General features: G+C 34.8%; 1 protein-coding gene across 1 annotated transcript in view; it reads left to right on the top strand.

Annotated features, from left to right (window-relative positions):
* The window catches only part of LOC131675456 (long-chain-fatty-acid--CoA ligase 5), a 688,157-nt gene that overhangs the window by 341,457 nt on the left and 331,793 nt on the right, over positions 1–14,907 (top strand). Inside the window, exon 4 of the mRNA XM_058954441.1 lies at positions 7,177–7,645. Within this exon, the coding sequence (XP_058810424.1) occupies positions 7,177–7,645 (469 nt within the window). The remainder of the gene's footprint in view (positions 1–7,176; positions 7,646–14,907) is intronic.

Genomic DNA, 14,907 nt, shown 5'->3' with positions numbered 1-14,907 from the left:
TAAATTCATTAATTGAAATTATAGCATTAACTGTTAGATTTCTCCATCTAATACAATCGTCTATATCTAAATCGTTCGAATGGTTATAAGCTTTCCATAAATTTTTAATTGTTTCTTCAAAATAGGCGATAGAAGTCATGTTGTTAGTTATCTAGTTTTATTGTCTTGTACAGTCACTTGTCTATAGTTGTATAAAGGATTATTATGATGAAAGGTTGGAAAAGGTATTGAACAGCTCTAAAATGAACTTGTTCTCAGTTGGTAATGAATATTGATTTGTTTAACAAATCAATAAGGATTCAACTAACTACTGAGGAACTACTTGCAAATGGCGTAAGGTAAGGCAAGCTTAGCTCGCAGGCTGTCTCGAGAGACTACGCTCTTTTGCTAGGCCAAAGCTGCTTTTAAAGGTTAAGTGAGGGCGCTGTCAGTAAACTGAGGGCGCTGCCTACAAAGTGTGGGCGCTGTAGGCAGTATATGGAAGGGTTAGCTCAAACGAAAGAGTGGGGGTGAACCGACTGTAGCACCATCTAACTTATTAATTTAGTATTAAAGGGTTTATATATAGATCTTCAGAATAAAAATATAGTCATTATTGCTTTGAGATACGATTCAGCTCACATATCATAGAGAATGATGGGATTTATACTCTAATATGGACTATATTTTAGATATTCAAGGCTTTCAGAGTCTTAATAATACTTTTATTTGTAAGGAGTTTGCCTATTTACCAGTATGTTCTAATACTTCACCTACAGTACTACTTTTTAAACCTCCATATCATTGGCTCAAACTGTCTATTGAATATCAAAGTGTTAATAAGTGGTTGGAATTACATCATCATGGTATTTATTTTTATTATCGTTAATTAACATTGATTTTATTTGAAATATTTAATATAATCAATTTTATAGGTATATTATGGAGAAATGGTATTTTACCATATAATTTTTTAAATTGTACTATACGTAGTCATTTACATAATTGTAGAAATATTTATGTGAAAGAATTACAAAAGAAGCAATGGCTTAAAAAAATTATTCCTGAAAAGTAGGTTCAAATAATATACAATAGTACAAAATTCTAAATTCGAATTTAATTAGTTTTTTTTTTTATTACAGAAATATTTTAGATATCGAAACTGAAATGAGATGTCCGCGATTGGAAGATTTAAGTATTAAATTTAAACCATCATACATATATCATAGTCAAAATCGCGAGAATATAGTATGTGCTGCAGTAAATACACAAAAGATACACGATTGGATGATGGAAAGACAAAAACAAGCAAAATCAAAAGGGATCGACACAGTCAAAAGATTTACAGATGACTATAATTCATATAAAAATTCAACTGAATATTTAAAAATAGCTATGTCAGACACTGAACATAAAGATTATAGACAAAGTGTACTCTATTCAATGTATAATTAAAAATAATAAATATTAAATAAATAATAAATGTGTGCTTATTTAAATAGTAAAATAATCATAACGATTGTAAGAAAGGGTGAATGGATGGGAATAAGGTTCTCTCCTAGCAGAGATGTTTAGGAGGAACATCTCAAGGAGGTGTCAGTCGAGCGACTGCATTCGTAGTCTCTAGCATTCTCACGAAAACAGTTCCCTTCGTGGAGAGAGCACGTGTTGACTATAGACAGCATACGCTCCCCTCCGCGCACCATGGTCCACGCTTAGCTAGAGCGTAGGAGAGAGAGAGAGAGAGAGAGAAAGAGAGAGAGCGCACGTTTACTACTACTATAGTAGCGCATCCCCATCAGGTCAGAACTATAGACAGCATGCGCTCCCCTCCTCCTCGCACTGTGGACCACGCTGAGTCAGAGCTAGAGAGAGAGAGCATACATTTAATACTACTATAGTAGCGCATCCCCATCAGGCCAGAACTATAGACAGCATGCGCTCCCCTCCTCCTCCGCACGCTCGGGCCCTATACCAAATGTATGCGTGTGTAGCTAATATACACAATATGCATCCTCTAAGGTACATGTGGCATTGGCTCTAGTGGTAGAACGCTAGCCTGCCAACCCAGAGGACTCCGGTTCGATTCTCCGGTCTGTCTTTTCATTTTTTTCAAAAAAAAATCGTCGCTATTTTCTGTATTCGTTTCATTCTCAATGTAGCAAGTAAATTGTTAATAATATATATATTTATAACTTTAAAAAAAAAACATTTAAATTTAATTAGACTAAAAGCACTAGGTATAGGGTCCCTAGGGACTAGGAGCCCTAGGAACTAGGAGCCCTACTCAAAAATTATAAACAATTACTAACATTAATAATAATAATAATTAACATGGAAGGGATAGAGCCAGGGAATCAAAGGGTTAAACCAAGGGACCCCCCACGAATATTGTTAATAATAATTGTTAACAATAATAATTATTATTAACATAGCCAGGGGGTCAAAGGGTTACAGACCCCCCGCAGGTGTCCTGGAACATACATTGCTATACTACTGCGGTATCCGATACCAACAGTCTTTAGCTGTGTGTTTTGGTCTATTGCATATTTGGCAGATGCTACTATCTTCCGCTTTCATTAATCGAACCGGCTCTATTTTAGGTTGGATTAGCGCTTTTACTGTTTCGGTTATTTCCTCAGGTTCCTGTACGTTGAATTCTCGTTCAATTTCTATTGCTTTCGTTGTAGCTAATTCTAAATTTTCGGCTTCCCCCATACGTCCTTTGATGACCCAGTATAAACCGCGGATGAGGAAATTTTACTTTGTCCTTTTCAAGTTGGTTTTTAAATCCAGCATAGTTTCGATTTACCCTTACTGCTGCTTCAAAAAGTTCGTCAGCCACTGTTTTCACTCTATTAGAAAATGTGACTACATTCTCACCACGTTTTTGTTTTAACGTTGCTAATTCGCCTGTTAATTGATTACAAGTTTTTGTTGATCCGAACAGTAGGTCTAAAAATTTAATCATTTGTTCTACATTATCAAACGTTTTTCCTTGCACGCTTTTAAGTGTTTCACCGTTTAGTTTAATTTTAATTAACTTGGTGAGATCATTTTCATTGATTGTCGGGACTATGCTGCGTGCCCCTCGACAACCGTCGATAAATAAGTGTAAGGGTATGTTAAATCCGTCGAACTTAGGTACAAAGTTAACAGCGTCTTTCAAGCTAAAATTTTTTATTGGCGATACTATGTTTTGAGTGGAATTCATTAGTCCCGTTCTGAAAGTCCCCGGCGTATAATACATAGTAAATGGGCTGCTTGCAAAATTAGTTTTGTTTGTAGGGGTAAAATGTCGAGTTGGAGTGAAATCAATTTTTTCCGATTTATTATGAGTCATTTCTGGTGATTTGGAAGCGGACGGTGTGTTAGTCATAGATTCGTTTGTAGTGGACGCGTTGTACGTGTCTGAATTTTCAATTGCTGTCTCGTAATCCGTTTGATTTTCGATGAGCTCGAGTAGTGGAATTTCAGTTTTATCTAATTTTAATTTTTCAAAATTTATATCCGTAATAGAGTTAAGGAGGAATGCTGGATTTAAATTTTTACTAGTCATTTCAATGAGGATGTCAAATATTAAGTCATGTTTACATAGAAAGTCCAATAGGCTTGTATCAATGTAGTCTTGTAAATTATATTTTAATCTTTGTAATTCTTCGACTCGGGTAATTTGCTTTGTTTCGGTGGGTGGAAATCTTTGATGCAGATATGTGAGACATTCTGTAAGTGTAGGTTCCCTGTTTGTTGTAAAGTTTGGTTCTATTTCGCTAATTTCTTTTGTTAGTATTTTGAGTGTGATTAGTTTTCGTTCGTAAGGTGTTTCGACCATTGTAATTTTGCGATAAGATCCTAATTACCAAGAAATGAGGGGCCCCTAATTGTTATGTCTAGGCGAGGAGATGTTACAGCTAGACGTAACAATATATTCAAATATTGTCGCGTTGGTAAAGGTTGGATCTTAGTCAGGAGTTAAGCAGAGGTTGGTTAAAGGGATAGCGCCTTTATTATACGTAGGGCGTTTTAAGTAGATAACATAGTTTCTTACCTTATTAGGATTGGATTTCAGAAGAGGTTTTTTACGAACAGTCTCAGGTGTTTGCGCTTGATTTAAGGTTTATTGTTTAAAGACAATTATAATACTTAACAGAGTATAATCCCGGTTCTAAGTAGCCGGATAGTTAGACTTAAAAAATAACTTTGCGAAACTACCAAACTGCTGAATTGTCAACTGTGTACTGCGTACTGTGTAGTGCGAATTCCAATCCAGCCTTTTTATACCGTAGGCTGATATGCCCCTTCCTGTGTTTTCGCCAATTTAATATGCGATGAGTAATATTCGCGAAAATATTATGGAGACGTGCTTAGACTAATCTATCCCGCTAGATAGATTTACAAATCTTCCCGGGAGGGTTGGTACAATAGAAAACTAAATTACCGATACCCGGTTTGTTACCATAACTCATAATTCGTCACGTACTTATTCTTTCGTATCGACGTGACACTAAATTCAATAAACTCATATCGTCCCAATCTTTTGCCTCACTGTTAGCTAAGCATTCAACAGTTTTATTTAAAATAGCTTGCAAGTTTACTATGATTTCAGTTTCGGACTCAACCTCTGTGCCAATAAGACATTCTTTTTTGGCCGCCTCTATCTCCAAATAAGGTGGGAAAATCGAACAATTTTTCGATTTACAATATGCTACCAATCCTTCGTATTGACGCACACTATAGTCATAGTCTAAATAAAATGCTAAAGCAGAATCTTTATCATGCCGAATTATTGAACTCTCATTTTCTTCATTTTTATCAATTCGTGAATTAATATTACACTTTGTTTTTGCAATTTGCAAAGCCCGTTCTAATAGTGCGATGTCATTATTACATTGAGTTGCAATTTCTTCAGCTCTTCTATTAAAAGTTGATATAGAGACATTAGATTTAATATTCTTGCGTTTTCTACCAGTGCGCACTGTTTGCCAAACTCTTTTGCGAGGCCTTCCTTTTCTATTATGAGCTTTTGTTTTGGGCCTTTTTTTGTTCGACCCATGATGTCTAATATTGTGAACTGTAAATGTAAATCTAGATAAAGAGCGTTTTTTCACATTAATTGTTTATAATACACATATTAATAAATTAATTTATGCAATTTCTCATCAAATATTGATAAGTTAGATTTGCAAGAGTCTAAAAAATATTTATGTGCACGTATAGAAATTAAAAATTTAATGGAAATATAAAAGAAACCGAGACAATAAAAGTTGTACTTATATGTACCATTACCATTCAATGGGTTAAATATATTGTATATGAATGCTTTAAAAAGCTTTTTTATAGATTTTTATACAATTTTTTTTCTTTTTGTCCCGTAATCTTGATTTTTGCTAGTATCTTTTGAATCCTTTATGCGTGGATTAAACCACATTATAATTTTCTGGACTTGTGATGCACTTAATACCTATCAAATTTTATGTAGCCAAATAATATATTTCTATCTTGAAGTAACTAATTTTCTTTATTGCCAAGAAAAAATATTGAATATGAAATATGATCTTGAATGGCACAAACGATTGAAAACTCAGGCTCAAATATATGAACGAATTACGAGACTCGTGATCTTAGCAAACTACAGTGTGTAAGTAACAACCAGACAGGCACAATCTACAAATTCCTTTTTTACTTGCAGTACCTACCTTCTATAGTTGTCATGACACTGCCATGACCATAGCATTCATGTATATATATTCATGTGTATTGATTTTGATTGATTCACGGAATCTGGACCTGAAGTAGAATCGCTTCGTAATGCTCCGTTCATTTTTTAATCGCGAATTAGCCGTATTTTAAGGAGTATTTCGCATTAAAAATGATAACGGAACGTGGTAGGCTACTTCTGACTACGGAGTGGTGTTCAGCGGGAAAAATTACATAGAAATAATCTATATAATATGCTTTTTATAGATAATTTCTGTCTTGTGTGCTGAGATTATGAACTCGTTGAAAATGTTGATACTTTGACCTCATTTTTTTTGTTCAATAATAAACAAAAAAAAATTTTGAATGACAGGTTATTATTTATTATTGAAAAAGCTACAAAATGGCCTATTTACTTTTTAAAAAAAAATTACTGAACCATATTTAAAACTCGAAAAACCCTTTTTTCTTGAGAAAATTTGAACTTTGACCTTCATTTTGAAGGTGAAAAGTTTAAGTGATTCATACGCGACCATTTTTCCGCTTTAAAATGCCGTTGGGTTCATTTCGCTAGGGGTATTGGTTCGCGATTTATTTCATTTTGGAGATTTGTTTCTGATTTGGAACACTGTGCGGCGCGTCATTGCGGGTGGGCGCAAGAATGTAAGTGGGGCATTTTTTCTCGGTTTTTTCTCATTTTTACCGTGTTTCTCGCAAATTCTGAGAACACGTGGTCGCGAGGATATTTGTGTACGTACGCTTTTTTTTTTGCGGCATGTGCTTCTTTATTCATTGATCTTTATCCGTTCTCTCTATCTCTGTCTGTCTGTCTCTCTCTTCTCTCTCTCTCTCTCTCTCTCTCTCTCTCTTTCTATCTCTCTCTCTCTGTCTGTCTCTAATTCACTTGTTTAGAGTACAGTCGTCATCGAATTGCGACGGTACTTTGTAACGTCATCTTCTCCGGCATCAGTGGGCAAATATTATTCCATTAATGAGGAGACGGAAACAGGTTTTAGCCCTTCTATTGTATAGTATTACCAACGTTACCTGTTTTTGTAAGAAATATTCATTTATTGTTGTCAAACAAATTGTAACTGTAATTATAAATTGAAAAATTTATATGGAAATAACTGTTTACCTACTTAACACAGAAAAAATCGATGGTTCACTATCTAAAAGATTCATTGTTTTATTTCTATAAAATTTACTCTTTTTTATTAAAATAAATTCTATTTAAAAGCCATAGAATTGACAAAAATTAATTTGTGATTCATAAAATATATACCTCAAATAATTAAAGTATTAAAAATATATATAAATTTTAAATATATAAGAAGAATTAATTATATTTTGTTATATTTTAGAAAATTGATTATCTTAAAATTTGAATACAAGTATCTTGACGATGAAATACCTGACTGATTTTAAATGCTAATGGATTAAATAAAATTTTATTATTAACTTTAGTACAAAATGTAATTAAATCTATATTATTTATAGGTGTCTTCGGAAATTGGTTGTTATTAAAGAAATAAAGCAAGCTACACAACAAAGAGCAAAAAATAGAGGCATAGAATTACTTCGATTTGAAGATGTTGAAAAACTCGGATCTTTATCCAATTATTCAGATGTTCCACCAAAACCAATGGATCTCAGTACCATTTGTTATACTTCAGGCACTACCGGAAGTCCTAAAGGTGTTATGTTAACGCATCAAAACGTAATGGCAGGTATTTGTGCGGTGTTACATCAATTAGGTGACTACAAGCCAACGTCTAAAGATGTAATGATAAGTTTTCTACCGCTGGCTCATATGTTAGAAAGATGTTGTGAAAATGCAATGTTTATGGTTGGTGGAGCTGTTGGGTTTTATAGTGGTGATATCAAAAAATTAACTGATGATATGAAAGTGTTAAAGCCAACAGTGATGCCGGCTGTTCCAAGATTATTGAATCGACTATACAATAAGGTATATCAAGGTTTTTATAAAGAATTTTTATGTTTTTATTAAATTTAGATAAAATGATTTTACGTCTTCATGCACTTATAAATATTTTTATTCTAAACCTTTTCTGTAACACATCTTTTGTACAAAACTATAGACATTTTAAACGTTACAAATTAATATATTATTTAACCTTTTTACCTCTTTTCTCCCTGCATTTTGCTATTTGTATTGGTGTAATCAGAAAATTTACTTACTACTGAAATTTTTTATTTATCCTACTGCAAAAATTATAAATTTACGTAACTTGTTTTATCTAAGTATGCAAAAGTCAACTTGTAAGAATTATGAAAACACAATCCTGGTTAATCTCACAGAACTGTGTTACATTAACGGATGATAAACTCCTCGAAGCTCACATTAAGTTATTAGATGCTACTTATCAGAACAGTTACAATAATATGTATGGTATGCCCTTCTATTTATTTTCTTCTGTAGTACGTGAAACTTCAACTGTGTAGGTATTTGATTGAAGTTGATTAATCATTACTGAGTATGTTTTAAATTCTGTAATGAATGGCATATGCTATTCTAGTTTAACAGTACGCCTCATTAAGATTGAATTGAAAAACTCATATGCTTAAATCCAGAAAATAGTAAGTAAACCGCCAATTGGATCCATTGAAATCTCTTATGAGGATCTTTAAATGGATTATACTTTGTCCATAGGGCTTATAAATAAAAAAGTTTTCATTTTATTTACAGGCCTTCCCAAGATTTTGTAGAAAATGAAGTATCTTCTTGAACCCATAAATAAAAGCAAATTTTTTATTTTTTATTTACAGTGTCTTACTTACAAGCAAATGGGCTACATTTAAGAACATTCTCTTGCTCAATAATTTTTGCAATCAAAAGTTTTCTTGTGTTGACAAAATAGATAGATAGATAGTATCTGCACGTGATTGTGTACGAGGTCTGCCCAAAACTATGGGGCATACCTTTATATTTTCGTGCTAGCGTTATTCTTTATCATCTGATGGGTGGCATCCTTCAAAGTAATCCCCACTTGATTGAATAACACGGTTCCATCGATGTTTCCACTTTTCAAAACAGTCCTGGAACTCACTTTTAGGGATAGCCTTAAGTACACTCGTCGCATTGTTTTCAACTGTTGTTTTGTCATCGAATCGGTATCTTTGAGTGATTTTTTTAGTTTTGGAAACAGCCAAAAGTCACAAGGGGCTATGTCGGGACTGTATGGAGGTTGTCAAAGCAATGCGATATTGTGTTTCCTCAAAAACTGCTGCACAAGATTGGATGAATGCGCTGGCGCATTATCGTGATGGAGAAGCCAGTCACTACTTTCCCAAAAGTGCGGCCGTTTTCTTCTTACTGCATCACGCAAACGTTTCAAAATTTGAACGTAGTATTCTTTATTGATTGTCTGACCTGTTGGTGCATATTCGTGATATACAACACCTTCACAACCGAAAAAAACAATCAACATTAACTTAACATTGCTCCGACTTTGACGTACTTTTTTGGTCTTGGCGATTCAGAATGCTTCCACTGTGAAGATTGTTGTTTTATTTCAGGATCATAACATTAAACCAATGATTCATCACCTGTAATAACTTTTCTAAGCACATTATCATCATTATTAACCTTTTCCAGATTGTCCAGAGCGATTTCTAAGCGAATGTTCTTCTGCTCTGCTGTGAGCAATTTTGGGATGAATTTCGCACACGCGCGTTTCATTCCTAAATTTTCGGTTAAAATTTCTGAAATGATAGTTTTTGGTATTCCAAGGTCTTCTTCTAGTTCTCGTACAGTTATACGACGATCTTGTTCGATTGCAAGTGGCACCCACTCAATATTATCTGCGGTTTTTGTCGTCGAAGATCGGCCGGAACGAGAATCACTATCGGCAGAAGTGCGACCATCATTCAAACGTTTATACCACTCTTTTATTCGTATTCGTGTTTTGCTCATACACTCGCTTCCGAAGACCTTTTGCATCATTTCAATAGTTTTCGAACTCGTTTTTCCGAGTTGAAAGCAAAATTTGATGCAAATTCGTTGAACTTGTTTTTCAGTCATTTTTGACAATATCAAAATCCGACGAACGCTAAAAAGGCACTGTAAACAAAGATACGCTGCGCATGAACTATACGTCCGGCAGGTGTCAGTAAGGAACCAATAGATTCGTGAGGCTTTACTGTTAACGTTTCTGTCCGGTAGAGGTCGCTCGAACACTATGGCGCGAGGATATGAACGTAGGCCCGATACTTTCCGTACAGACCTCGTATTTAAATTAATCTGGCGAGGTATAGCCACCTGTAGATTATTATGCATCTAGCATTACCTGTTAGGTTCAAAGAAAAGGTAGACTAGAACTCTTTTATTGGATGGAAGCGCGTGGATCATAGAGTTTTGCGGTTTTGAGCTTGGAGGTTAACCTATCGTAGATCTAAAACTTCAAGGTTATAGTGTATTAGGGTTTTGAACTCGGAGTTCAACTTCTCGTAGGTTTGGAACAATGGATAATAGTGTTTTAGGGTTTTGAACTTGGAGGTTAATTTGTTTTAGGATTCAAATGCGTGGATCATAGTGTTTTGGGATTTTGAACTTGGGAGTTAACCTGGCGTAAATTTCATATACGTTGGTTATAGTATTTGGAGTTTTGAGCTTGTAGTTAACCTGTCGCAGGTTTCAAATGCGTGGGTTATAGTGCCGTGGAATTTAGAGCTTTGAGGTTAACCAGTCGTCGATTTGAATTATGCTGATTTAACCAATTGAAAATCAAATTTTATATTTTTTATGGATGCGTTCAATGATATCTCGGAATAAAAAAGTGTTCAACGAAGCCTGTAATAGCATTTTTTGCAACTTTAGATTAGGAAACTTCACGTATTTGAGGTTGGAGATCAATTCTGATGTTTAATAAGGTTGAAGTGATCCATAAAACATGAAAATAATGCATGGTTGTTTTCGAAGAAAAATTAGTGCTATTTTAATTCTATAAGAGGAAATCTACAATGCTAAACTTTAAACATCTACTATTCAAAGAAAGAAAAGACTTTTTTTAATTTGATAAAAATATTTTGAGGGGTAAAACTGTTATTTTCAGGTAGCATTATCGGTTTTGAAAAGAAAATTTATTCATGATGCAAATATTAAATTTTTGATATTAGCATTGAAAGATGTTAGCATATAACAAAAAAATAGTATTTTTCCCACTTTTGTGTTAGGATATTTCAGAAACCTGACGTACAGGAAAAAATTCTACCACGGATTCGGATTCAGTGTATTAAAATCTTTCAAGGACATGAGGTCTCGGCTCAGGATTTGAAGTTAAAACAAGTTTTGTAGGCCTGTGTAATTATCTACAATATAATCTGTAAATTTTTGTCAGAACTAAAAATAATGTAATCTGAAAATTTATTCAGATCCAATATAATCTGAAATTTGTTTAGAATTTTAAAATAAAATAATTAAAAATTTTAGGTCAGACTCGGGAAATAATATAATCGGAAAATATTGATCAGATTTCATAATAATAGGGTCCTAAAATTTATTTAAAAATAATAGAATACGGAAACATAATATATTTCAAATTATATATAATATAATATATTTCAAAATATCATTCAGATTTATAATTATTATAATTTAAAAATATTGATCAGATTGTTAATAACATAAATACGAGTTACATATATACATATATTGCAACGAACCCCGTAGTACCCCAACCTAGCGCACTGCGAAATTTCGCGCAAGGTGCTCTTCACCTGCCAGAGAGAGCACCGTCGCCGCTACCACTGTAGTGAACGCTCTACCCGTGCCTACAAATAGGCCTGATTGAGAGACTTCGAGTTAATCTGATTGGTATTCCGACTCAGACTGTACTTATCCGCATAGCGCTCCAAGTGGAGTAGTTTTAGCTGTGCTCGGCGCATCGAGTACAATTTCCTGGGGGATTGCTTGCGGCGCACCGTAGGTAATACCGCATGGTTAGCCCCATACCGCAACGCACACGCGCAACACCGACCGGAGCCAAGTCTAACGAGTTCTTGGCGCCCCAAGGGCTAGTTACCCACTCATCAACTCTCGCTCACTCCGGCGCTTTCTTATATAGGAGAAGGAAAACGCGACACCGATCGTACCGTAGTTGCTTTGTCCCTGACGCACCAGATGCGGGTCAACTTCGCTAACTTCTGCTTCCTTATGGCGGCGCCCCGTCGTGAGAAACGGAGATCCATATCACTCTACACACCTATGTCGCACATACACTCTGGAATCAACGAAGTAGTGCGCACCAGGACTTCGCTTATTCAAGGAAAACTGTTTCTCTAACAGACAGCGCTTTGTCTGTGATCGAAATAGTCGTTTAGACAGTGACGTATTATACTAACTAGAGCTAGTCAACAATTTGTTCTCTATACGAAATGGACCCTCTCCTCCCTTGAATTGCAAATTTTTTTCCGTGTTTATAGTTATTATAAAATTCAGATTGTGGTGCAAATTCAATAGTATATATTGTTAGGTGAGAGTGTTTACTATCTGTCGGAACTGGCCTCGAGAGCTTTTTGAGGCAAGCAGTTTCATGTATGCATTTACGTTTTTATACGCGCATCTTTGTCACAGTGTTTTTTAAGTGATACTGTGATAAAAATTATTTCATTAATTAATTTTATTGCATGAAGGTATGTATGCATTAATAATGGCCAATAGCGAAAAGTCTCAAAAATACCATACGCAGTAGCAAAAACTTGCAAGGCGTTGGTCGACTATAACAGTTCATTTCTTATGCATCGGTCTTAAGTCCTTTTTCCTGCGCGAATTTTTAATTTGAAAGCGATTTTCGTAAATTCAGTCAAACATTCAATTATAATTCGTCTGTTATTGTGTCAGATTTTTTTGAATTTCAGGCTATAATAAATTGTTCATGTTATGTTGTGAAATTTTTGCAAGTAAGAGAATGCATTTTGTTGAAATGGTTTTTAAATGTAGTGTTTGTTACATTTCATTTCATTCAAAAACAAAAATCTCTTCTCATTTTCAAAGTGAACATGAAAAATGCAATACATATACATGTACTATTTGCAGAGTTGTAATAAAAATTCGAAAAAATTATTTAAGATATCTTTTAATTCACACTAATGACAAAAAATTATCTTCTATAAAATGTAACCAAAAGTTTAATAGAAAATGTAATTTAGCTCTATATTTGAAAACACATTTAAATACACAGGTCCACAAAAAAAAATGAACTTGTATATCCATCGGCAAAAGCTATATACTCATATGTATTTTTACGCGCTGAGTCTGAATCTTGTATTCGTTTAATCTCAGCACGTCGGGTTCATGGGCATTTGAAGGTCAAGTTTCAGAAATCAGCAATAATCAATACAAGACATCTATCTGTTAAGTTTTGAGCGGCGCTGAATCCAAATCCGCTATTTGTTTTTCTCCATGAGGTTAATATAACCCTCAAGGTCCTATGAAGGTCACTTAATCTTGTTGGATAAGGGATTTGTATGACAATAAGATAATGGGTTTTCCTGGGGAAAACTATTATGTCGTTATGTTTTCATGGTCGTTGAATCCAAATCCGGTGTCCGTTTGTCTCCATCAGGCCGAATTGGAGGTCGTTTGAAGATCAAAACCTCGACAATTAGTTAAATCGAGTCAAGTTATTATTCTGACATACGAGGGTCGCTTGAAAAGTCCGTGCAAAGTCAGAGAGATGGCACTACTAGTGCGTATCAAGGTTATTTTTAGTTAGTGGAATATCTTGGAAGAGAACACATTAAGTTTCAGCCAGATCGGCCAATTACTTTGCGTTTTACATCCGTTTCAATCAAAGAAATCGAGTGCTTGTAAAAAAATGGACGAAAAAGAATTTCGTGTATTGATTGAACATTACTTTTTCAAAGGCAAAACGCCTCAGGAGATTAAACAGAAGCTTGATAAACATTATGGTGATTGTGCACCTTCGATTAGAATGGTTTATAAGTGATTCAAAATTTTCGGAGTGGCCATATGAGCACAAAAGACGCTGAACTTTCTGGACGCCCTGTTGAGGTTACCACTTCAGAAATCATTGATAAAATTCATGATATTTTGATGGCTGACAGAAGAATGAAGGTGCGTGAGATTGCTAGTACTGTAGGCATCTCGAGCGAACGGGTACATAATATTTTGCACCAACATTTGGACATGAAAAAGCTATCCGCTAGATGGGTGTCGCGATTGCTCACGATTGACCAAAAACGAGATCGTATGAAGTGTTGCAAGAATGGTTTGCAGCTGTTCCAGCAAAATCCGCAAGACTTTAAGCGTCGTTTCAACACTGTAGATGAAACATGGATACATCACTACACTCCTGAGACCAAAGAACAGTCTAAACAATGGGTTACCAAGGGGGAATCTGCTCTGAAAAAGGCGAAGACAATTCCTTCGGCCGGGAAGGTTGTGGCGACTGTCTTTTGGGATTCGCAAGGAATAATCTTCATCGACTATCTGGAAAAGGGTAAAACCATTACAGGCGAATATTATTCATCGTTATTGGATCGTTTGAAAACCGAGTTGCTAGAGAAACGTCCACGATTGGTCTACAAAAAAGTCCTCTTCCACCACGACAATGCGCCAGCTCACGCCTCAGCAGTTGTGGCAGCAAAACTGATGGAGATAGGATTCCAACTCGTTTTACATCCGCCCTATTCTCCAGACTTGGCTCCGTCGGACTACTATTTGTTCCCTAATATGAAAAAATGGCTGGCGAGGAAAAGATTTTATTCAAACGAGGAGGTGATTACAGAAACGAATGCCTATTTTATAGACTTGGACAAATCCTATTATTTGAAAGGGCTTAACAAACTAGAGCAGCATTGGATGAAGTGTATAAGCCTAAAAGGAGACTATGTTGAAAAAAAAGATTTATTAAAAAAAATCAAGCAGTTTTTATTTTTGCACGGACTTTTCAAACGACCCTCGTATTTTTTCGGCCACTAAATCTAAATATAAAGACCGCTTAGTACCTCAGGGTTATAGTCAAGGTGATCCCAAGGTCAAATATACATTTTTTTACTAACAAGGAAATTTTAACCATAGATTCAGGAAAAATGGAAAATTTTACATCTTAATGAATGATGTGCAATTAATTAGTATTTGAGAAAAATAGTGAAACTGACCAACCGTCATATGACAATTAGCCACATATAGAGACATGGGTATTATGTATTACAAAACTTATGATTTTCTTTTTTTTCTTGTTCTTT

The sequence above is a fragment of the Phymastichus coffea genome, unplaced genomic scaffold, assembly GCF_024137745.1.
Source record: "Phymastichus coffea isolate CEN01 unplaced genomic scaffold, Cenicafe_Pcof_1.1 PCOF00022, whole genome shotgun sequence".
NCBI lineage: Eukaryota > Metazoa > Arthropoda > Insecta > Hymenoptera > Eulophidae > Phymastichus > Phymastichus coffea.
Note: the sequence above shows the minus strand (reverse complement) of the source record. Positions and strands in the feature narration are given on the sequence as shown.